Genomic DNA, 26,987 nt, shown 5'->3' with positions numbered 1-26,987 from the left:
GTTAACGTCGCACTTTTTTTCTTTTTTTTTTTTCACACATTAATTTCCAACTCAAGAGTACGGGTTCGATCCTCATACTCACCTACCAAAACATTTTTTTTATTATTATTTAACACCCCCAGAGTTTTGATTTACCTCAAGACACCCAGGCATCGCCAGGTACCTCCTCCTCACATATCTGTTTAAATGTATGTATGTATGTCTGCCTAAAACTTTCAACAGAGGTGATGGATTTTCATGAGATTGGTATCTATTTGAAGCTCGACCCTTCGGATGACAAATATCGAAAAATTGGCTAAAAACAATAAATTCTTTCACCTTCAACTGTGCAGTTTTCTACATGGAGGATCTTTTTTCTTTTTGTCACCATTTTTGCAAGTTATTGTATCAAACTGTCGAATCATGGAGTATGGGTAAGGTTCGAGCCTGCCTGCTATATATATATATATATATATATATATTTTATTTTTTTGCTCAACACACACCTCCGAGCACCCAGGCTAGTAATAAATACAATACAGAATTTGTCTCCTTTCAAAATATCAACGATCTTAACTATTTTTAGAAATGGAGAATATTACAATAATAGTAAATAAATTCCCAACAAATAAAGTGGATGACATGACTGCAAATAAAAGCTGAAACATTAAAATATTAAATCTGAGTTTCTACCAACTGACTTATTTGAATTTTCTTATAAACAGAGATTAAAACATTACCTTAAAATAGCATGATGTCATAGATCTTTTCAAAACATAAGTTTAAACAAACAAAAAAAAAAAATGAATGAGTAAACAGCATTGGAACTTATTTGAATCATCTGAAACAATTTATTTTGCTTTATGTATTGTATACAGTTTTTTATTGGTTAATCTTCCCAGATGAGCAATGATGGACTAGTTCTTAAACAAAAACAGATTTGTAGCTTCACAAGTTGACAAAATTATTTGGAGTTAAAACAACAAAATAAATGTATAAAAATATTTTCTTTATTTCGAGAATTATTTACTTATTTATTTTTTTTTGTGCCAAAAAATAAATCCCACAAAATAAAACCCGTTATCTGACTGAAATTTGATCAAAGATTTGACTGTTTTCTATATCTAATTTATTCAAACCTAAAGTATCACCAGTATAAACAAAGAATTATGAAATGAAAAGAACAAATAAGATGTAGCAATATTAGACAAAATTATGGTGGCTTCTGAAAATAACAGGTTTAGCATGACACTATAGTCACACATGATGCCTTCCCAAATATAAGATTTATATTTACAACTGTTCCTTGGATTATGTTCTTTTCAGACAATTGGCCAAAGAACGAATACACTTCTTTACACCAAGAGACTGTGAAACCACAGGTATCGATGGCTGATCAAATAAATAGTGTTATTTGTAATACACATACGCATATTATGATTTCAGAAACTGTTTCTATGTTAGTAGACTTTGTCAGATAGACAAAACTAATATGGAAACAATTTGAAAATCACAGACTAACATTATTATTAGTACCAAAAAAAAAAAGCAAAGAAAGAAAATACGCTCAACCTAATTAAAATAGACTTTTTTTTTTTTTTTGTCTATTTATTATGCTGATTATCTTTTCCAAAATTTTAATAAATTTATATAAGTTAAACTAAGGTAGCAAAAAAAATTTTGTAAAAAGAACTTTTTAAATCACATTTTATGCATACATTTCTGATTCCTCCATGTGGTTCAGCCATAGTGACCAAACCAGCTGTTTGTTTCTTGGAAGTTGCAGTGATAATGTGGCAGCCAAAGTTTCTGTGTCTTTCTCACTCACTCGTGTTGAATAATAAAAGAAAGACAAAAAAACATTTTCTTACAGCACTGTGGTGTTATATGTAAGCTTCCGATCACTTGCTTCTCTGTGAGTGAACGATAAAAATACAGCTTTGGAAAAAGCGAACAAACCCAATCAGCTCAACTTCCAAGAAGAAAGACGTTTCTCTTCAGCTTCCTCCCATGATGTAACTTTCCGTATATGTACTTTTAAATGTATCCTTCACTTCTAAATTAAATTTTCCGTTCTCTGCTTAATTTTTAAATTTGTGAAAATTCCAAATTCTACACATTTTTATACATCCATATCTAAATATTGCTAAAGAAATATTTATTACTAAAGTTGAAAGCTAAAAAAAAAAAAACTATTGAAAAAAATTTATTTCCAATCAGATTTTAATGAATCTGTTTAAATAATCCACAGATTAAATAGAAATTTAATGAACTTGTGTGTATAGTCTCAAACAAGGAATGTTGCAAATGTTCATGATAAAAGTTTGACAACTTGATCAGGAGTCATTGGCACAATGCTCTGCGGCTCAGAGTATTCATTTTTTGCATCATAAATACATGCATAAATGTGTTGATATGCATTGCAAATCAGGTCCACAGACACTTTCTTGACTTTTTCCCTAGAAAATAAAATTGTAACATATTTCATTGATCAAATTTGTTTAAAACATTTTTTTTTTTAATTAAACAAAAATTAAAAAAGGATTCAACCAGACCTGAAGCTAAAGTTCAAAATTGCTGATATCTAGTCATCTTAAAAAACAAAAAAAAAAATTTTTTATTTTTATTTAATAAATGAATGATTTAACAAAAAAAAAAAAAGAATGTTTCACTTTTATTCCTATGGAATAATCCAAATTACATAGAAATTTTTGGGTGGATTAAAGTAATTACAATATTATAAAACTTGTGTACAATATTATTTTTACTATTAATGAAAATGCTCCCCAAATTGTTGCTCTTTTGCTTTCTCAATTACTTGCCTCACCACTAGGAAAAATTTGATATAAGGTCGGTTTTTAATATAGGAGCATCCAAAAACAGAATACTCTGGAAAGGAAGCAAAAATTTTAAATTGCCTAAGCGTAGGATCAAGGAAAAAAATAGACATTTTATCTTATATATATTTGGGAGGTGGGGTATTTCTGCATTTATTGACCTGGATTTTTCTGTAAATGTTATCTCAGGCTTGACAGGTAACAGAACTTTTCACAGAATTTTTGTTTAAAACTGCTTCAAGATATTTCTTTTCTTCAAGTTGTAAATAAGTGACTTTGTTTTTCTTACCTGACTGTGGTGCTAAGTAAGAGGCTGCACTGAGGAAGAGTGAGGGAATCAGGAGATGCCAAATAGTTGTCAAATTTACTCTACAAAGAAAAAAAATTCAGATTCATTATTTTCAAATGACAGGTTGAGAGAGGATAACCAATTAGTGCGCAACACATGTAAGACAATGCATGAAACTTCAGATATGGAGAAAATATATTTGGACGATAAAGCTATTGAGCTTGTTGGGAAATTTTGTTATAATTGGAGTACAGGGTAGAGTAAGTGCTAATGTGATTGCAAGAATTAGGGGTGGATGGAATAAGTTTGGGAAAATTATGCCATTAACCAGCAGAACATTATCACTTAATAGAAGAAAGGATCTATTAGGCATGTGTATGCAGTGTGATGATATATGGAAGGAAAACCTGACCAATAAGAGTTGAGGACATGCATTGCATGAAGAGAAATGAGATTGATATAACAGATGTGTAATAAGAGTGTTAAAGATGCGTTTGGATCTGATGAGTGCAGAGGAAGATTAAATCTGGACATTATAGGAAGATGTGCAAACAGCACTACGTTGGTTTGGTTATATTAAAAGAATAGATGAGAATGATTCGGTTAGGAGATGTAGGACAGTTGGGATAGCAGGGTCAGTTGGTAGGGGAAGGCCAAGAAAAAACATGAGATAAAGTGATAAAAATGGATCTGAGGGAAAGAGGGATAAATAAAGACCTGGCCAGAAATAGGTTAGTTTGGAATTCATTTGTCTCCATTATCGGTTATTATTTTCAGAACAACTTAATATGAAAAAGATTACTCTATTCCTCTATGTATTTAGAAAATGATCTTAGGAGTAATGGACTCTATTCTTAAGTACAAGTGATGAGAGCGTCCACATTTTTGTGTTTATTTTTATTCACGCTCAAGTGAAACATGGCAGTTCAAAATAAAATAGCAAAATATATGAATGTATTTATTGGTGAAAAATATTTGAGTGCACCAAAAATTACGGAAAATAAGCGAGTAGAATTCTATGAAAAATTCAAGTAAAATTTATTATTCAGAGTCCACGAATTTCAAATGACAAGACCACATGGCAGCTTCATATTAAAAGAAGGAAGATAATCTATGATGTGTTGGCTTGATACGAACGTCGATCAGAATTTGTGGACTCCAAATAGTCGATTAATTTTATTTTTTATTAAAATTCTACTCAATAATTTTTCATAATTTTTGGTGTACACAAATATTTTTCACCATAAGTTTTCCGGGTATTTTATTTTGAAATGACATATTTCACATTAAGTCTCAATAAAAATAAGCACTCATATTTTCTCTCAATCTATTTGTAAATAAAGTATTACTTTTAAAAAGATTTTTTATTGAGTTTGTAGTAACACGATTGGGTTCTTGTTCAGAATCTCCCCCCCCCCATATAAAAAAAAAAAAAAAATCAATGATGTACATACTGTAACAAAATGAAAATATATTCCAAAAATCACATAAATTAATCAAGTAGTTTTATGTTTAAATAAAAAAAATCAAACTTTGTGAGTGACAGAAGATCAGCTGTCTTGTCTGTCATTTTGAAAACAATCTAAAAAACAAAGGGAGATAAATCTCACAAGTTTGAATTGAGTTGTTGTAATTTCTACAAATTCCCAGTATTTGCTTAAAATAATTTTCTTTATAAAAATATTACATTATTATGCACGATAATTGGTCAAGTAGATTTACTTGATCGATTTATGTGATTTTTGGAATATGATATTTTTGTTTCATCACGAGTACATACATCTTACAGATTTTTCTTTTTTTTTTTTTTTTTTTTTTTTTTTTAAATATATTGGGGAAATTCTGGACAAGAACCCAAAATTGGAACCAGAATAACAATCTATATCATTCTTATATCGTGTATTTGATCTTTTTTCGTCATAATTCGTTATAGATTCTTCAGAAATTTTTTTATTTACACATTTAAAAAAAAATTTATTTTATTTACACATTTAAAAAAAAATTGTTTTCATAAATTATTTTTATAGCATTTTACAAAAAACTTTTTACATGCTTATTGATTTATACATACTCTTTAATAAATTTTCAATAATTGTTTTTGGAATCCAATTTTGAAGCACATATGCTCTCAATACTATGCTGCAAAGATACTTTTCTTGCAAGTGTTTTTCACCATTAATGAGTACTACACTCTTTAATCCTTATCCTCGAGTGGCCTTCTGCCCTTGATATGGGGTGACTCCCTTGTTAAACAAAAAAAGTGATACTTTGCTCTCCACTTAAGTGTTAAGAAGTAAAAAAAAAAAAAAAATCTATAACAAGAAAATACGTTTATCAGCAGAACAAGAACCTAAGATTAAAACAATGTCTATGTTGCAAATCAAGATTAGTAGAAAGACATTGGGGAGGAAGGTGTTCATCAACGCACACTAAAGGAAGCTGAAATAGGATTGTTAATCAAGGTGTGGCAGCAACTAGGACAAAAGATCAGACAAAGGTCGATATATTTAAAGTTATTTTACAAAGAGTTTTAGAAGTGACAGCAAGTTTTGTGACAATTTACGATAATTAAGAACAGTTCAGTTGTGACAGTTTCTAATTTGAACCAGATGAATACAGGTCGTAGCTCGGAGCAGATCGAGATGAGCTAACTTCAATTGACTAACACAACCTCAATAGAAGACTAAGATGTGAACATTAACATTTAAAGTGTTGTTTTCTGTGATGGTGTCACACATGCACCCAGAGCCCAATTGATATTTATGGAATTAATTTTCTCTTGTGTTGTTTGTGTTTTTTTTTTATCTTTGTGAATCCGTGCTCACCTCCTCAGCAGTCACCAATGTGAGAGACAATGACATGGCCAGAAAAGAAGATCACGGCACACAGCATTTGAGTTGGTGATTGTTGTTGAAAGGGGGAGGAGGTATGTGGTTGTGTGATAATGCTTCTGAAACAGCTGCCAACATCAACCGAACAATCCTGCCTCAAATATGACTCCTGCTTTTTGCGATAAAGTTTATCAGCTGCCAGATAAACTGCTACATTGTTAATTGCAAGAATTAGAAATCATTTTATATGAACACTTACCATTGCTGATTTCATAGTGGCACTATCCATACCTGGCATGGTTGACACTGGCGTCTAAAAGGAAAAAGTAATAAACAGATAAATTTCTTGAGCTGAATTTGTAAAAATGACCTCCTTTTAAAAATTACTACAATAGTTCTATAAAAGAACCGAAACAAAAAAAAGTTAGTAAAATTATATAATTCCACAGTTGTATTGCTGTACAAGTTTATAATATATTTCCATTCTATAAATGTTGGGTGCAGACACAAGCTCTACAATATTATTGTAACACTTTTGTTCACACTGAGACATACTTATCTAAGTACTGGTAAAAAAAAAAAAAAAAAAAAAAAAAAAAGTGTTCTAATCAAAGGGAAGTAACTCTGAATGGATAAATACAGAGTAACATCCTTTTTTTATGATGGCAATCATTTGAAAATAATTCTGATTCACACAAAGAAAGAAGCAAATTGAATTATAATTTATTCTTCATAAATCAAATATTGATTTTGTCGGAAGAAAGCTATCGAGGACAAAAATAAAAACATTATTTCATAGATTAGCTGTAATACTTATCCAGGATGAGTTCATAACGAGACACATACGAAACATGTAACACTAGTACAAAATCAGACGCCCAATATATTTCAAAGTAATCACAAACATACATCTATGATAAGCAATACAAATGAAGATTACATGACTGAAGTTATGGGATAAGTTTTAATCTTTCATACTTTATGTAAAATTATAACAGATTTCTTCAATTTCTGAGAAATAGCATCATTTTATCTCTGCTCTAAATCTAAATAAAATAAAAGCTTAACAAATTTTTAATGTGATTTCTTATTTCATGTCGTGCCATGCTTTGTATGTGCTATTGTATAAGATCCAGATATGTCTTCAGGTTGAGTACTGCTGTCCTATCTGGGAAGGTGCCACTTGGAACAATCTTTCTCAGCTTGACAAAGTATAAAATCGACTTCAAAATCTAGTGAGCGATGATCTCTTCTCGTCCCTACAGCCTCTTTCACACAGAAGAGATGTTTATAGCCTCTCTCTACTGTATCATTATGTTCATGATAGATCATCTACTAAGTTACAATCCTTAGTCCGTTCTCACCTCCTTGCAAAACATTCACAGCAAAAACTCGCCTTACTAGAATACCAGCAAACAACTTCGATAAACAAAGTCTCTTTTCTAGAATATTCTATCTGTGAAACAAGATATCACGGGTCTGCTTCCTAACCAACTACAGTAAGGTTATTTTCAAGTTTAATGCAAATAAATATTTGATTAGCTATCCTCTTGGATAATCAATTCATCTAAAGTAATTTTCTGCCCATCCCACCTATTGTTTCTAGTCAACTTGTGGTAGTGATCATCGTCTAACTAATGATCTCTTTAACCCTTATCCTCGAGTAGACCCCTGGCCTTGATAAGTGCTAACTCATTAATAGAAAAAGAATATATATAAACGCAATATTTATACATAGATTAAACATACAAATAAATATGTTGTTAAAAATCACAGTAGGATCTCAAGTATAATAGAAACCCTTTTAAAGAAAAAAACCCCTAAATTTTCCTTTTTGTTTTATACATTTTTTTTGATAAAATTGTTAGTCTGAAATTTGATTTTTAATCAAATTAATTTCAAAATATTATTGTTAAATCATTTTTTGAATTCATTCAAATAAAAGTAATATTTGCTCTTGCAGCAAAAATGATTGAAGTAATTAAATGTTAATAGACTACAAATGAACGGATATTTCTTACAAAACAGAATTAAATATGATTAAGTCATAAATAATCAAAACAGATAATTATCATGATTCAAAATTATTGAGATGAAGATCGATAATTTGAATTATTCAGACTTTTGTCAGCTGGATTTTTTATATTAACAATGTTTTATCTGATGTAAAAAAGAATAAGTTTTCAATTCCGTACAGATTTCCGAATCCAAGTACACATTTCTAAGTTCAAAAAGATGCATCGGATCAAGGTCAGAGGTTACATCAGTCGAAATAGGGTGAAAAAAAAAAATTGAAAATAATAGTGGAAATAATCAAGATAAATGTTATTTTCAAGAAAAGAAATAATAGTCAACCTAAAGGTTAAAACTGGAATTTCTGGTCTTGCATTCCCATTACTGTCAATTTAACTCCTTACAAGAATCTTAATAGATGCAGAACTAAAGTAAACCAATTCTTTGATTCTAACAAATATCTTTGGTTGGTGTCTTATAGTACACAACTGAAGTATCAATTTGTTGACAGTTGTTGCTCAGTGAATAGTGATGTCCTTTTTTTTGCCTTGTTACAATTGTTTCCTTAATAACAAGTGTAAAAGTTATTATAAATGACAATAACCATTCATTCTTTTTTCTTTTACAATATATGGTATACATAGATACATAATATCCCCAACCCATCCCCATAGGGAAAGGAAGCAGCTCTCCCAAAGAGAAAGATTTGATCAGCTTATCTGTCACATACTACTTCATACTTTCTGTCTATTATGCAATATCCTGACATGTAGCCCTAATTCTAAACTTTTAATTCTACTGGAAATTTTCACTTTTCTGCTTAACCAAACCTAATGTGAAAATTTTTGTTATTAATCTGATTTTTGTATGTCGACCTCTAATCTTTCTACATTGGCAGAGGATCATTTCTACCCAATTTAAAATTTGTAGGTCGTATAATATAAAAGTACTTATCAAGCACATACAAGCATATTTCATATTAGCATTATGTAATTAGATGACTACTAACCTGTTTGTCTGTTTGTATTGTGGCATATGCATGAGTTAAATTCACTTTATTCAAGATGAAGGCAGCCTGTTCACTGACTAACGTATCCACTTGAGCATCAATCTGCAAAGTTAGAAATCAAATTCAAACAAGATTTTTAGTGCACTCCATACTTTTGCTCCAAGCTCTGAACCCCTTATTAACAATTCTATTCATAAATAAATAAATTTTTTAATAATTTTAAAAATTACATTTCCCTTTTATGGTTGTCAATAATGAACACAGACCCCTATGCTAATGTCGTATCTGTTTGATCAAAATAAAATATACTTATCAAAGTACTTTCAGAATATGTATGGGTATGGGGTCCATCTACATAACACTAAGAGTTTATAAACCCCCAACCCCGAAAAACACAACTTCATCTATTGAAACAATGGAGGAAATCATTTATAAATATATATATATATATATAGTTTAAAATATAATTATTCACTGACATGTGTTTCATTGTCTACGACTCATCAGAGTGGCTGAATCTAGCAAGATTCGAAATTGGGACCCCATGGAAAGAAGTCTAAACCTCTACCACTGGCCTATTTCATGTGACTGCTGGATATCACAATTGATTTTTTTATGTAGATGTTATTTGTTTTTGTTCATAAAACTTTTTGAATGAATTCAATTATTTATATGTAGGTACATTTTTATCTGAATGCGAGTTGGGAATAATTTTCCCTTTTACTAATTTGGTACCTCCCAATTCGGTATATATAAATATATAAACATATATGTTTTCTTTTTTGTTATTCATTTAACATCCCTTTTCACTAAGTCAGGGTTCAGACGTTTTCTGATATTATGCAAGCTGACTTTCAAAGTGTCATGGTTCGTTGGGTCCCCTATCTCCAGATTTCATTCAACATGGTTTTGTCTAATCATTTGCTTCTTTTAATCAAAGTTTTTACTGATTTGATTAAAAAGAAAACTATATAATAAAGCAAATTTCTAATTATCATGAACCAAGGTTGATAACTTGATAAGTATACACCATTTCTTTCATTTTCACATTGTTTTTCATATTGTTGCCCTAGACTTTATTGTCAACCCCAGACTTGGGTTAATGAGGCCATGTTTTCTTTTTTGCTAAAAGCAAAACAAAGCACAGACTAAGTTCAGGCCAGCAATCTAGAAAAAAAGATAAAGTGTGAAATGTTCTAAAAAATAAAATTAAAAAAATAATTTCTTGTAACTCATAACTATGGCTATGACAAGAGAATATTCTTATCATTGTTTTGACTCTTGAGTACATATCCAACACATTTAGACACAGTTAATCAATCAAGAACTACATCACTCTATCTAAAAACATACAAGATATTAACTGATATATACTCGGGAGTCAAAATAATAAAAACAATATTCTCTTGTCATAGCCTTAATTATAACTCATCAGAAATTTTAGAAAAGTAATCCTGAAACTATTAGAGATTCGAGTAAACCTTTGCACATATGCACACTTAACAGAATCAATTGATCATCTTTGATTCGTGATAATAGATTTTTATCTAATAAAACTAATGTTGAAAAATAAAAAACAAAACATTTAGCCTAATTTTTTTCAGTAAAAAAATATAAATAAATGTACCTGCGCTTGTAACATTTCCAACCTGGTATCAGTGAATTGATAAAGGGCCAGCGCACTCTGTGTGAGGTAAATACAATTTACCATATAAGCAGCCATGTCAACTGTATTTAATCGACTGGCAGAAACAGAGCACATCTGCAGGACGGGGTCAACAACACAACAGACAACCTGGAAGAGAAACAAAATTCATTCATGGTGCATTTTCAAAAACAAATATTGGCGATACTTTGCAAATAATTAGGTTGTAGCAAATACCTTTAGCTTTTTAATAAGGAGGAATTTTGATCTCAGTATCAAGAAAGCTGTAGGCTCACTTTTTGTCGCTGCTATGTGATTTACATTTCAATTTTTTTGTTTACTATTAATTGAAATGACAAATATTGAGTTTTTTATGTTTACATTTTGTAAATATTTTGGTCAATTTTTACTTTGTTAAAAAGTTAAAAGAAAAAAAATTAAAAGTAGTCATTGTTTCTCAAAATATAAATAAACTTATAAGCTGCAAAAAAAAAAATGATGTTCTTTTAATAAGTTTTTGTTCAATGTCGACATGCATGCAGTCCTTGTTCAAGATGGCTGCCTGCAAGAACTCAGACCTAATACTATGAGAGAGTGATTATCATCATCCAATGTGTTTTTTTGGAGGCAGAACACTTCTGTTGCAGCATTAACTGAGACCACACGATTGACACTATGATCCAGCTCTGAATCTGGATTGACACCAAGGACAGTGCTGAAATCCAGCTCTAAATCCAGACAAAAATAACAAGCAGAGCATCACTGTCGATGCAGTGGACACACATAGATGCACACTGTATCATTTGAACCATTGTTCTGAATTTTGATGTTATTTTCATAACGTTTCATCCAATGTAACTGCCAAAATTCTTCAAACTTGAGAAATATTTATGTCAAACTCGGCAATCTGTATGCACCTGAAGATAGCCAGAGGCAACATTGGTTGAAACATATTGAAAGTAATATCCGAGATGAGAAGAGTAGTCCAAATAATAGGAATTATCAATCCTCATCTGAAAATTATGAAATATTTTTGAGGGCACTATTGAAAATCCCAATTCCAAATAAATTAACAGGAAAACTCTTTGATATTTTTTTTATTTATTTTTTTTTTATTACATTTTCACCCAAACAAGGCACATTGCCACTCAGGTGTAGGGGGCTACTATCAGGGTCAGCAACTACGGGGGCACTATGTAGGGATTTGGGCAGCAAGATGTCGGTTCACATTGCACTTGAACTTCTGCATGTCAGTACAGTTAGGGAAGCATGATCCTGGAATGGAATTCCAGAGTCTAGCGGTTCTGGGGAAGAAACTACTGGAGTAGAAAGATCTTTTACATCTAGGGATCTCTACTGTGTGGGGGTGGGATTTAGCTGCCTGTCGGGTTTGTCGAGGGTGTCTGCGTCGTGGGGGCACAAGTGTTTGCAGTTCGTCAGAGCATTCACCATTAAAATACTTGTAGAACAAGCAAAGGGATGCAACGTTTCGTCGATGGGACAGAGGCTGAAGCTTAGATGCCAGTTCAGGGCCTATCAGATTGGCGACTCTTTTTTGAACCTTGTCTAGGAGCGAGAGACTAGTAGTAGATGCACCAGCCCAGATGTGACAACAATACTCCATACATGGGCGAATGGTGGCCTTATAGAGATACAGGATACTTTCAGGTGTCAGTAATTTTCTAGCACGGTAGAGAGAGCCTACCTTTTTTGCAATATATATATATATATACTTACATACAAGGCAAAAATTCATATCTACACTAAAAGTTAGGAAAAATTATTGAGTAAAATTTGAATTAAAAATAAAAATCAATTTTATCGTACTTTGCTGACTCGCCATTGATAAGAGCGAAAATCTTGTAAAACAAGGGAAGATAAATGAGTCTGTCACTGAAGTAAATAATAATGAATGGTGGATTGACAAAATACCAAAACTTATCTTTATTTTTAATTAAAATTCTTGATAATTTTTCCTAATTTTTGGTGAGGGTACTTATGTTTGCATGATACGTAAACACATCAAAATGTTTTTACTTAGAATTCGATTTTTATTTGTGGCCCATACTGTAGAAGCACTCATTTTTTCTCACCTGTTTGAAATCTTGCTTCTTATTATCCAATGGCACAACAGAAGCATCTTGACAAGCTAGAACATCGCGAAGAAGCTGCAGGGACTCTTTTAATGATGATGTTGGACCCAAATCTGGAGGTGGTAGTTCCACCTAGAAAATGGAGAAATAGTAGATTAGGTAAATATTAAAAAACGAAAAATGTCAGAAAAATTATTTACAAAAGAACTAGCCTGGGTGCTCGGCATTGCCTGGATTTTTGGAAGTGTGTGTTGAGCAGGCAGGTTCAAACCCGTACCGCGAAGGAGAAAAAGAATGTGAAAAAAAAAAAAATGTAACATCTTTGCCGTTGTGTCCATCACCAAACTAGAAGTGGCAAAGGTTTTAGTTAAGGCTAGTCAATTGAAAAGAGGGGATAACTTTCGAAAATATCAGCAAAAAAAGCGACCCTTCCTTGTAGAAAAGTGCCCAGTTGAGGGTGAAGGAATTAATGTTTCTTAGCCAATTTTTCATCCGAAGGATTGAGCTTCAAAACGATACTGATCATGTGAAAATCTGTTGCCTCTGTCAAAAGTTTTAGGTGGACATACATACTTCTGGACGTTTCCCGGTGCGATTGCCGGGAACGCTGCCTTAGCTTTGAATTAGTTTCGCTTTTTATATGAAAAAGCTGAACGAACACAAGACGGGCTGAAATAGCAATAATTTTGTAAAAATCGACGTAAATAAATCTAGAGGCGACCCGCATTCCCAAATCGTAGATATTATTATATAGGGGGTATATAAACACTTGTAAGCGATCGTAACTCCCCCGGGAGCATGTGCAAGAAAAGCCTTTGCGAGACATACACGAAATGGTCACACACATTTTGCCTTTTATATATATAGATGATAATCATATCCGTCACTCGTGTAAGTTGTCCTTTAAATCGAAAGAATCAGTGAAAGCCTTTAGTGCTAAACCAGACTTGAAGTTTGTTACATTCCTGATGGTGTAAGGTGTTCTTTGTTATACTAAAATGATTACCTGTCCTTGCCCAATGGCATAAATAACAAAATGTAAGAGATACAAAAATAAATGTCTAACATTTTTCTTTTAAAGCTTCACTATCTACCTTTCATTTTGCTGTCCCTTTTCTGTCTGACAACTGGTTCAATAGGATTAAAAAAAAAAAAAAGAAAAAGAAATCTGAGTGATTATTTTTAACCTTGTTTCAGTATCTTTTTTTTTTTGAAAGGATGATCAGTAAAGAAATTTTTAACCCCATGTTTTACCTTCAAATTTTGGTTGAGTTTTTGCTTAAGCATAAAATTGGCCAGTTCCCAAGTGTTAGACACTAAAAATTCCATCTTCTTTTTTGTAAACATGTAGAGGCATATATTTTCTATGCTCCAGATTGGCTAAAATAAAATTTTTATATCAAGTAAAGAGTTGATATTTTTATAAAAATTCCTGCTCGAATAAGGTTCTACAATAGTACATTTTAAAATTAAGATACTATACTGTACACCTAGCCAAAAAAAAACAACAACTCCAAACTAAGAAAATTAAAATTAAGAAAAAGACACCCATGCATGTGAGAGGTAATAAGACAAGAAGTCATTCTTTGATGAAAAAAATCATCTAATTCCCCTACCTCCTTCGTATATCATTTGAAATTGCCTTTACAGCAAAATTACATTTTCAGTTTTCTGTGAAAAATGTTATAGAAGGAAAAAAAATAATCAAGATAAGCTGAAGAGAAAAAAATGAAAAGGGAATCATAAAATGAAAGAAAAGAGAAATAAAATCCAGCCAAATAGCAACAAAAAAGTAAGGAGGTAAAATATTAGTAATTTGACAGAAATCAAGTTTTTTTTGTCCAGAATTCCTTCTTTATTAAAAATCAAAAAATAAAGAAAAATATGTATGATATACGTACTTGCTATGGAAGGAAAAGATCATATTCCAAAAATTATGTAAATTGATCAAGTAGTTTTACTTTTAAATAAGAAAATTAAATTTTATGAGTATCCAAGCAGTGACTATGTGGCCTGCCATATTGAAAAAAAAATTAAAAAGAAAAAAAGAAAAACAATGGGAGATAACTCATTAATTAATACTTACTAGATTTATATTGTAATACTAATGAATTCCCATTAATTGCTTAAAATGATTTTCATTATAAAAATAAAACCACTTGATCAATTTTTGTGATATTTGGAATATCATATTTTCACTTTGTTATACATCATAAAGTGCTTTTTTTTATATAAAGGAGGTCACTTGAGAATAAGAGTTAATGAGTGTACGGTAGTTAATGGAATAAGATCGTAGTAGTGGAAATTTGGTAAATTGGATTACTTTAGGGGACAGCTCATCAAGAACTTGTTTACATTGAACTTAAAGATGACCAAATTGTAGTCAGCCGGAAAGTAGGTGAATGGAAGAGAGTTCCACAAGTGTACAGTTCTAAGAAAAAAGCTTTGTTCATGGAATCTACATTTAGGTTTAGGTACGGATAAAGAGTGGGGGAAATTATTGATAGTGTTTTCAGATAGATGAGTTTTTTTCGTGAAAGTTTGGCAAGGGGGGACCATAGATTAGACGAGTACTTGCTATGAAAATAACGATAGAGCAGAACAGGTTCGCAATGTTTCTTCCATGGGTTTTTAATATGGAGCAAATTCTGACCAAAAAGTAGAGAATTCACATCCATGGGGAGTTTTTTTTTTTTTTTTTTTTTTTTTATTCAATTTTCACTCCAAACAAGGCACAGTGCCACTTTGAAGCAGGGGGCTACTATTAGGGAATTAATTAGCGGGGTCATTATGAAGGGAGAAGAGTAGAAAGATGTTTGTTAACATTACACTTGAACTTCTGCATATCATTGCAGTTGGGAAAGCAGAATCCCGGAAGGGAGTTCCAAAGACCCGCAGTTCTGGGGAAGAAACTATTGGAGTAAAAGGCTTTCTTGCACCTAGGGATCTCCACTGTAAAGGGATGAGACTTAGTAGCTTGTCGGGTTTGTCGGGGGTAGTTACGTCGGGGAGGTACAAGTGTTTGCAGTTCGTCAGAGCATTCACCATTAAAGTATTTGTAGAACAGGCAGAGGGATGCAACATCTCGTCGATGGGACAGAGGTTGAAGCCCAGATGACAGTTCAGGACCTATCAGGTTTGCGACTCTTTTTTGAACCCTGTCCAGGAGCGAGAGACAAGCAGCAGATGCACCAGCCCAGATGTGACAACAGTACTCCATACATGGGCGAATGGTTGCCTTATAAAGGTATAGGATACTGGCAGGCGTAAGTAGTTTTCTAGCACGGTAGAGGGAGCCAACCTTCCTTGCAGCAGCCTTGGCAATGCTCTCAATGTATCTATTCCAGTTCATATTCCCTGTAAACGTTAGGCCGAGGAGTTTAAAAGAAGTACTTTCAGGCAATGTGTTCTTGGCCATTGCTATTGGTGGTAGAGAAGGTTTCTTGTAGTTATTGAAGGAAACAAGCTTAGTCTTAGCAGCATTGAATGAGACCAACCATTTTTGTCCCCATTCCACTACGGATTGGAGGTCATCCTCTAGTGTTTCTGCCATTTTCTTGGATATGTGTTCATTTGTTTTCCCCTCATATCTGTTATAGAGAGTGGTGTCATCGGCAAATATACCCATCTCCGAAACAATATTATCAGGGAGGTCGTTTATGAATATCAGGAACAATAGAGGTCCAAGGATAGACCCCTGAGGCACTCCCGCATTTATGTCATATTGTTTGGATGTACGTCCGTCGAGGACAACTTTGATTTTTCTATTACTTAAGAAGGATTTAATTACGTTATGAATTCTTCCAGTGATTCCATATGATCTAATTTTCCTTAGAAGACCATCGTGCCATACCCTGTCAAAAGCCTTAGATATATCAAGGGCCACCGCTCTACCCTCCCCTGTTTTATCCAATGAACGGTATATACGTTCAGAAACTACAGTTAAGATATCTGCTGTTGAACGGGCTTGCCTGAATCCATATTGTTTGTCAGTCAAGAGTTTAGCAGCTGTTAGGTGCTGGACTAGGGCTTTATTAACTAAGGACTCAAATATTTTGGCGAAAAGCGGGAGGAGGCTAATGGGGCGATAATTTAGTAGGTCAGTTCTTTCACCAGAATTCTTGAAGACTGGTACCACAGAGGCGGTTTTCCAGCAGTCGGGAAAACAAGATTCGTTAAGGCATTTATTGTAAAGTTTGGACAGAACTGGAGCAACCTCGGCAGAGCATTTTTTTAATAGCACAGCCGGGATGAGATCTGGTCCACATGCTTTAGAGGTGTCTAGGTTTTTTATAATAGCATGTACCTGAGAAGGGGTGATTTTCAAGTCGTCAAGTGTGGCGTCTGTTCGCAGAGGAAAATCAGGGAGTGAGTGGTGTACCGAGTTCAGTGTGGAGTTTGAGGCAAACCGACTGGCAAGCAGATTAGCCTTGTCAGTTGCCGTGCAAGCAACCTCATGATTGTTTGTTAGTGGGGGAATAATTGACTGTCCATTATTAACTACGCTGTTGTAGATTTTCCAAAAATCCCGGGTTCCTAATTTCTGTGCTTCGATGCGCTTTCTGGTGGTTTCAGAGTAATCTGACTTAGCTGTGTCTATCACTCTCTTACAATTATTTCTAGCTTCTATAAACTTCTGTTTATTTGAGCTGGACTTATGTCGGTTGAATCTGCGGAACGCATGCTGCCTTTGACAAATGGCAGCTGCACAAGCAGAAGTAAACCATTGGGGGGAGTGGGGCTTGCTATAGTATTTCCGTGCGGGAACATGTGCTTCAATAGCAGTTTTGAACCATTCAGTTGTCTCATTTGCACACTGTTCCGCTGGAAGAGTAAAGATATTTTGCCATGGGGCATCTCTGATGAGCTCCCTGATGGCTTCCCAATCAGCCTTTTTGTAATACCTCGTTGTTTTGAGTAGTGGGTCTTCAGTTTTAGGGCGAGAATTTAGGCTGATTTCTACCATTATCACAGCGTGATCAGCATTCCCGAGTGGGCTATGGGCATTTGTTGTACAGTCATTGGGAACTGTTGTCAGAAAGAGATCTAGAAGTGAGGCATGTTGATCGTGCTAGTCTGGGAAACGTGTCGGAAATGTAACCATCTGAGATAGGGAATGAGATATAGAGAAGCTATATGTGGCGCTACCAGCTACGTCTGTGTGATTTGAGAATCCTAGCCAGTTACTGTGGTGGACATTGAAGTCACCAAATACATGTATTTGTGCGCTAGTATCGAGGGAGAGTGCTATATCTACAATTCTAGCAATTCAAGCTGAATCCCTGGATTAAAAAAAAAAAAGGGAAATCTTGCTAAAAAAAAAAAAACCCTCACATTCTTGATTAGGTTAAAATGATGTTATCAATGTGATGGTTCTTACCTTATCGAGTAATTTACTCGCATGACAATTCAGACTATTGAAAAACATTTGATGACTGAGGACTTCCATTTCTTCGACAGTTGTTGTCAGCGTCTCTGATTCTCCAAGAATTTGTCTTTAAAAGAAGAAAGAGAATAACCAATGTTAAAAAAAATAATCCCGTTCTCATTTGTGGGCTGATCACGAAATAAAAATGATTCAATCTGAACATTTTAGTGTGAAAACTACAAATTCTTTTTTTTCTAAAGTTAAAAGAATCCATCTTAAAATAACAGAAAAAACACTTTAACAGTGCTTTACTATTATAACCGTAATTCACTGAATAAATTAGAAGACACAATAGACATTTCAGGTAATACAGGTAACAGTCGATGCTGCCAAAAACTAAGCTTCTTTCCTTAAATGATTACAAGAAACCTTCTCAACCACCGATACCCATGGCCAACGATACATTATCTGAAAGTATTTTATTCAAACTTCTCAGTTTAACATTCACAGAGAACACGAGTTGGAACAGATACATTGCGGACATTGCCAAAGCTGCTGCAAAAAAGGTAGGCTCTCTCTACTGTGCTAAGAAGTTACTTACATCTGAGAGTATCCTATACCTCTACAAGGCTACAATTTGTTCATGTATTGTATTGTTGCCATATTTGGGCTAGTGCATCTGCTACTAGTCTCTCACTTTTAGACATGGTTCAAAAGAGTTGCCAACCTAATACGTCCCACATTGTCAGTTAGGCTACAACCTTTGTCCCATTGACAAAATGTTGTCTCCCTCTTCTTGTTGTACAGGTATTTTGATGGTAGGTGCTGAGATGAACCTCCTCGACGTAAATACCCCCGACAAACCCGACAAGCAGCGAAATCCCACCCCTATACTGTAGAGATCCCTAGATGCCAGAAAGCCTTTTACCCTAATAGTTTCTTTCCTAAGACTGCTAGACTTTGGAATTCCATTCTGGGTTCCTGCTTCTTGGACTGCACTGACATGCAGAAGTTCAAGTGTTATGTAAACAAACATCTTACTGCTCAACTCTTTACATAGTATCTCTGCAAATTATATCCCAGATAGTAGCCCCCTATATCAAAGTGGCACTATGCCTTGTTTATGATGAAAAAAAAATACAAAAAAGAAAATATTTAGAACATTAAAATAGGATAATATTCTAAAAAGTTTTCAGCGTGCCAAAATATGTAAGTATTTTTAGTGTTTATATAGTACTAGCAGTTCAGCCCAACTTTGCTCGGGCCCCATGTACTGTTCATAACTTTATGTGCATATGACTTAATTTTGACCCCTTAACATTTATTATTTTGCTTTCAAATCAAAACACAAAGTTTTACCCATGTCCATGTTACCTACATCTAAAATTTCAAGTCTTTAAACCCAAAATTGGCAGAGGAATTTGGTAGAATCTGCAAAGGTTGACCTTTTGCCAGCCAAATTTTCGACCCAAAACTGATTAAATACTTGCCGCATGTTTGAATGCCTGTTATGTATAAATTTCAAATGTTTATACCCAAAATTGGCTGGGTAGTTTGCTAGACACCACAAAGGTCAAATTTTTTGAACTTTGACCTCTTGGCAGCTCAAATTTTCAAAAAGCTTGCCCTATCTCTGAATACCCTTTAAGTAAAATTTCAAATGTTCAGACCAGAAATTTGGTAGAGACTGCAGAGGTCAAATTTTTTAAAACGTTGACCCCAATTTTGACCCCTTAACATTTATTTTTCGGGACCCAATCAGATTAAAAAGTTTGATCCATGTTCAAGTAACCTACATTTAAAATTTCAAGTGTTTAGACCCAAAATTGGCAGAGGAGTTTGGTAGAGTTTTCAAAGGTCAAATCGTTCAACTATGAGCCCTTAACAGCCAAATTTCTGGCCAAAAACCGATTAAAAAGATTTTAGAGTCCTCAGCTGTTAACTATATTGAATGGATACAAAAAAAAGAAATTTCAACATGTCTGACAACTGCTTATGTTATTAGGTTTGCATTGTAATATAATACAAGGGAGACAACTATTTTCTGTAAACAAGCTCGGTTAAAAAATCTGAGCAAGAACTCACCCAATCGTGTTCCGATAAAATTTGAGTAAATTATTAAGTTTGTTCAGAATCACAGCATCTTGTTCTGCAGCCAAAACTTGATCCACTCTTACCTGTAAAAAAACAAATAAACAAATTAAATATTGCAGCAAATATAGAAAAAGAGAAAATAAATAAGTGAAGCATGTATGGTCCCCTGTGAGTGCCCTGTGAACGAGGCATAAAAAAATGACTACGTACGGCATTTGCCCCCCCCCTCATTTAGCACCAAAAGTCCCCAGGGGACGTCAAATCTTGGTGAAAATAAACAAACGGTGCAGTTTTAGATCTTAACATATGTAAATTTGAGTTCTGCACCACGCAAAAAAAAAAAAAAAAAAAAAAAAAAAAAGAAATGACTAAGTCCATCATTTGCCCTCCTTTCCACCATTTGGCCCCAAAAGTCCCCAAGGCCTTAACATATTTAAATTTGAGTTCAACACCATGCAAAACTACTAAATAGACATACACAGAGAATTTGGGACAAATATGGGAAAATAGTCCCAAAAATGGAGTGTTTTTAATTAGTTCTAAAAGAGCCCCTGGGGCAAACCCAAGAGTTATCACGAAGTATAGACAAACAAAATTATATAGAAATCAGTTAGTTACAACTTTTTAGAAAGTTTTATAAAAATCCAAAGCATCAATTTTTTTTAATAGTCAATTTTAGCCATTTTAACTCGAAAGGCACCACCAGTGGAGGGCAACTGGAGTTTTCTTGGAAAATCTGTTCTGTTACTTTTTTACTCATATCATGTTTAATGTTTGCACAAAATTTCAAAACATTCCAAGGCGTAGTTATTGAGAAAAGTGCGGACAGACGAACGGACAAGGGTGAATTTACAGGTCAACCCTACTTTTGTTGGGAGAACCCAAAAAATAATACATCAATAAACAAACGTGATATTATGTTATTTGGATCACTATTTTCATTTTGCTTGTTATTTAACATTTAGGCTAATATATTACGACACTGTTGCAAAAAAAAAAGTGGGTTCCCTCTACCAGGCTAGAAACCTTCTCACACCTACCAATACCCTATATCTTTACAAAGTTACCATTCGTCCAAACATGGAGTATTGTATCACATCGTGGCTGGTGTATGGATCACTAGTCTCTCCCTATTCCAGTCCAAGAAGAGGCTCTAAACTAATTGGCCCCAAACTGTTCTACCAATCTCCAGATTTTGTCTAATCACAATGTTGTATATAAGTGCTTGTTTTACAATTCTTCATTGGAATGTGATCCGACAAACTTGCTGTACTTTAATGCAAATATATCCAACCAACCCGACAATCAACAAAATCCCACCACTTCAATGTAGAGGTTCCTACAAGCCTGAAAGCTTTCTACTATTATAGCTTGTTATCTTGAATTATCTGACTTTGGAATTCCCTCCATGCTCCCAAATGGTACCAACATGCAGAAATTTAAATATAATCAGAAACAAACATCTCACAGCACAACTTTCCACTTAGGATACCCTTATAAATCTGACCCCTATTTCACAATAGCCCTTACGTCTTGTTTGGGATGAATAAAAGTAATAAAAAAATAAATAAATAAAGAAGTCCATATGAACATGTGGTGCAATGGATAAAGGTGTTGATTAACAATTACTTCAATCCTTACTACAGGTGATAAGAATAATATAATAATTAACATTTCTACGCTAGCAATAAAAATAAATGAAAATGGAAATGCTTACTTTAAAAGGTCGACAAACACCTTCACAAATGTGTCCTAAAATACTTTCAATTAGATTTTCTTCATCTGAAAAATAAACAAAATTCAATTTAACAAATTGTTTTTAAAACAAAGTACATGAAATTCATTAGTAAAAATAGGAACAAATAAAATAACCTGATTTATTTGGATTATTCAAACTATTGTTCGCATCTTGTGTGCTATTCTCATATTTCAGTCAATGTAACCTCTAACTTTCTTCGGGTCCACAAGGCCCTGTGGTGCAACAGATATAAGTACTAATTAATAATCAGTTCAAAGTGATAGTCTTCTGGAGGTTGAAGGTTCAATCCTCAGTACAGGCAATACTAAGAATACAATTATAAATTATTTAAAACTTTTACCCAATCATGGATGATAGAACAAAAATAAGTTCCTTCTGTGGATTAAATAAAGGGTTCAATTAAAAAAGCTTGACATTCCGGAGTTCAACAAGACAAGCCTGAATAAAGTCAAAGATTAAATCAGATGAAACATTGAGAAAACAACATCCAAGATGAGAATAGTAAGTTTTTTTTTTTGTTTTTTTACACAAGTTTCACCACTTATCAAGACCCGGAGGCCACTCAAGGATAAAGGTTAATGGGTTTACATTAGTCAATGTGATTATCGCGTAGTAGACATAAGAAGTGGAAATTTTGTAAATTGGATTACTTAGGGGGACGGTTCATTAAGAACTTGTTTACGTTGGACTTGAAGACAACCATATTGTAGTCAGCTGGAAAACTGGCAAACGGAAGAGAGTTCCACAAGTGTGCTGTTCTAAGAAAGAAACTTTGTTCATGGAATCTACGTTTAGGTTTAGGCACAGATAAAGAGTGTGGGAAATTATTGATAGTGGTTTTGGCTAGATGAGTGTTTTTCGTGAAAGTTTGGCGAGGGGGGACCATAGATTGAAGCTCAGGTGACATTTGCCATGAAAATAACGATAAAGCAGAGACAAGCTTGCAACATCTCTTCTGTGGGAAAGAGGTTGCAGGGAAGTGAAAAGGGCATCCCCCACTAAGTTACGAAGTCTATTTTGAACTCTGTCAAAGCAGAATAAGCTGATTCTAGCAGCTCCTGCCCAGATTTGGCAACAGTACTCCATCGTTCGCCGTGCCTGGCTTTTATATAGGTAGAGAATTTATATAGGAGGGAGATATCTACTGGAGCAGTAGAAGGATCCCACCATCTTTCCAGCGACCTTGGCAATGGATTTGATATATGTGTTCCATTTCAGATCGGGAGTAAAGGTCAAGCCAAGAAGCTTGTCAAAACATGAAGCCTCCCCAAGACGAGAGTCATTCATTTCAATTGATGCCAGATAGGCATCAGAGCGTTGATGATGTAAAGATAGAAGCTTGGTTTTAGATGCATTAAAAGTAACTAGCCACCTTTTTCCCTATTGTATCACATGCTCAAGATCAGAGGAAAGAGAATCAGAGAGAACTTGGTCGTTTACGATTTTTGATGTGCTACCATAGATTGTAGAAACAATCCAAATAATGCAAATTATCAATCATCATCTCAAAAAAAATAAAACATAAAATAACAAAAATCTGCAATATATTTATTATGTATCATTGTCATATTTGATTTAATGTCTATTTTACATGCTGGCAGGTATTGAACGGCTTTAAGAAATTGACTTCAAAACTAACCTATCTCTGACCAGGTCTTTAATTATCCTTCAGGTCCATTTTTATCAGTTCCTCCAATGTTCTCCTTGGTTTTTCCCTGTGAACTGAACCTACGACTTCAAAGTTCCATATCTACTAACCAAAGAACTTTTATCCATTCTTGCAACATAACCATATTATCAAAGTCTTCCATTTTGCATACAACTTCCTATACTATCCAGATTTGATATTCCTCAGAGGTCCTAAGAACTGAACCTGTATTTATGACTCACATTATGCATCCATTTTCATATCGTTTCTAGCCAATGAACCACAACACTCAGTAGCCACATTTTACTTCCATACATCATGCTGCATACATAGGCCCGATATCCCATGGGCAACAGTGGTAATGCTCTGCAAATTAGTAATGGCAGGTCCTCTGAACATCAACTCCTAGTTCTTACAATCACACTAACACCTGCTCCATACTATGATCCAATGGTATCACTAACTTCTCAACAACATCAATACTTTTGCCGTCTCAATATACTTTCTCTACATTTTGGACCTAAAATATTAACTGGACATCAAGTTGAATGATACACAGCCACAAGATTGACCGAACACATTTGCCTGGCTATGCGAGTTGTACACTAAGCTGGATACTCCACCAGACTAAATAAATTCTTGTCCTGAAATACAATAAAACAAAGAGACTAAAAGAAAGACAAATTATAGCATAGTTAACTAGTCAATAAGTGAGAGCAGAATTAATATTCATAACTTCTTTAATAACTCAACGTTTGAGAGATAAAGGAAAACTATAACAGAATATTCAAATGTATCTCATATAGAGATCCAATGTTAGCCCCAGGAAGTAGCCCATTGATTTTTGAAAACTTTGACTGAAATAAAACAAAACAAAAGTTGGAAGGTTCTGCTGAGGAACAGCTACTACACAATACAAAACAATGGAGTGTGATTATCTCCACTGAACGAGCTGTAAAAATGTGAACATCCAGTGTAGCAGCCAAGTCCTGGTAACATATATAAGAAAGAACTGTTGGAAATAAGTCAAACACCATCTATTATGACAATACTATCCCTACAACTACACATCTAGAAAATGGAACCGTTAAACCTGAAAAGGCGATTATGGGACAAGAGGGAGAAAGTAGCAACCCAAGTTGAAGTCAGTGTTCCTAATGATGCTGGCTTAAACAGAGCTGAGATAAAATACCAATGTCTTATGTACAACATGAAAAGAAACTGGAATCTTAGGAAGATCGTCATCATTCTCAGTAATTTATAGGAGCTACTGGGCTCATGAAAAAATATTTCAAAAACTACCTGGCAAATATACCCGGTGAACCAAGTGCAAGAGAGATCCGAATAATTGCACTTAAAGGATGGTTAAGATCTTAAAATTTCTCAGTTGAAGTCTTTGAAATAGTGAATGAATATTTGTCATTTGGTAGGATATCCCATCCCCATCAAAAACAAAAAAAAATTGGAAAAAGAAGATAGGAAGATATTAAATCAAAAAAAAAAAACAACAACATTGTTTGATTGTTTATTATCTATTATATAAAGGGTAGTTATCTGTTCCCTCCCTTTGTTTATTTTTTTTTTTTTCACTCAAAGTTGCCAAAAATCAAGGGACCCCACTTCTTGAGGTTAACACTTGATCATTATATGAGATACGTAGATATTCGAAACACGGAGTATCTAAAGAAGTTGGCAACATAATTTTCTTCTCCCCAATTGACTATTTAAATATGTTTTAGTATACCTTTTTTGTGGTTTCTTGGTCTTATTGGATTCCAAGGCAAGAATTCATCTTGTCTGGTCGAGTATCCAATATCGTGCTGTTACTTGAGGTAATATCACTTAAAGATGTACCATTCCTCATAAAAGCCAGTGTTGATTAGCCATGCCAAACTCTTATTTGGCCCACGAATTCTATGTGATTTTGAATATTTGATCAGGTTTTACTTCTAGGGAAAAATATCTTCATGCCAGGTTATCCTGATAAACCTGTGTATATAGAGAGCCATCTTAGACACTCGAGGATGGTGCCTTGTAGACATTTAAGTATTGTGTATGTGTGTATTTCCAACTAAAAGTAAAAAAAAACCTAAAAACCAAAGATTTTTTTATCAGCACTACCCTAGATAAATATTATCTAAAATGTACAAAAAATTATTCATTCTTTCGGTATAAACTGGACCAGGTTTTGTTGGGGTGAGATCATTTTATGTACTAATTTGGAAAGAAATTAGTAAATCTAGGATTACATATCTATTATATAAAGAAGAGTCGCCTGTATGAGTGTTCCCAGCTTGAGAGGAATGGGCTTTATGTCCAGTTAATATTTCAAGTCCAAAATGTAGAGCTGGGTTGGAGAGAGAAAGGAAGAACATGAGAAAGAGAGATGGATATAGAGAGAGAGGTTTCGATAGAAATATGTTACACTTTTGTACTGGGCAACGTCGGATAGCTTTGCTAGTTAAATTATGAAACACAAAACATATTTTGGACTTCAAATGTGAACATTCTGCTTGGTTGAGACACATGCAACCAAATTTCAGTTACTAAAAAGAAAGAAAAAAGTTTGATTAAAACTCACATTTGCACATTTTTATTAACGTTTGAAGATGTTCTTTCTCTGAAGCAGCAGCTTGATGTAACCAGGCCAACATGTCACCGACATAACGCAGAGGATCATGGGAATGTAATTCAATTGGCCGAGGAGTTCCACCAGGTCCTTAAATTCAGATAAAAAATATTTTAGAATTAAAAAAAAAATATAAAGAAATAAAATCCAAAATAATTTTTAAATTTGATGAAATTTTCTAGTATTTATTTCAATAGTGCTTAATACATTATTAGAGGTTTTTAATATAAAATACGGTGAATGACTACAGAAATATTTTGATCATAGATGTCATCAGACTTGAAAATTAGAATTCTTGATACTCTATTTCTAGGTTTTTATAGCGACCATATGTTTGGGTTTCTTTCCAAACAGGAAGTCACCATTTTGTTTTTAATTTACAATACAAAAAATGAATAAAATTGTAATGGTTTAAGTACAAATGAACTAAAATGCATTACAGTTGGAATTTAATAAAATTAGTGCATGTGAAGAGGTTTTATTCATGGATTCATTTACTTATCTCAATCCAATATGGTGATGTAAGACGTTTTCCACGTGTTTTGAATTCAAATTTTTTTGGAGGCAGGGGTGGGGGAAACTTATAAACACTATAATATATATATATATATATATATATATATATATATATATATATATATATATAGAGAGAGAGAGAGAGAGAGAGAGAGAGAGAGAGAGAGAAAGAGAGAGAGAGAGAGAGGAAGAGAGACGTAATAAGCAAAGAACAAGCTTAATAGAACAGGAAAAATTAACACAGAATCAAACTTGTTTTTCTTTATTTGATATTTTG

General features: G+C 33.6%; 1 protein-coding gene across 1 annotated transcript in view; it reads right to left on the bottom strand.

Moving 5' to 3' along the window:
• Positions 1-810: 810 nt before the first annotated feature.
• Positions 811-26,987, bottom strand: part of LOC145239800 (conserved oligomeric Golgi complex subunit 6-like) — a 51,991-nt gene continuing 25,814 nt past the window's right edge. Inside the window, exons 10-19 of the mRNA XM_080103322.1 lie at positions 26,147-26,284; positions 21,876-21,940; positions 20,150-20,241; positions 18,077-18,191; positions 12,697-12,828; positions 10,586-10,753; positions 8,959-9,060; positions 6,196-6,249; positions 3,106-3,185; positions 811-2,438 (exon numbers count right to left, since the gene is read on the bottom strand). Coding sequence (XP_079959448.1) covers positions 2,291-2,438; positions 3,106-3,185; positions 6,196-6,249; positions 8,959-9,060; positions 10,586-10,753; positions 12,697-12,828; positions 18,077-18,191; positions 20,150-20,241; positions 21,876-21,940; positions 26,147-26,284 — 1,094 coding nt within the window. The 3' untranslated portion in view covers positions 811-2,290. The remainder of the gene's footprint in view (positions 2,439-3,105; positions 3,186-6,195; positions 6,250-8,958; positions 9,061-10,585; positions 10,754-12,696; positions 12,829-18,076; positions 18,192-20,149; positions 20,242-21,875; positions 21,941-26,146; positions 26,285-26,987) is intronic.

Source organism: Euprymna scolopes, chromosome 19, assembly GCF_053919585.1.
Source record: "Euprymna scolopes isolate OS-2025 chromosome 19, ASM5391958v1, whole genome shotgun sequence".
Taxonomy (NCBI): Eukaryota; Metazoa; Mollusca; class Cephalopoda; order Sepiida; family Sepiolidae; genus Euprymna; species Euprymna scolopes.
This window is presented reverse-complemented; position numbering and strand designations above follow the sequence as displayed.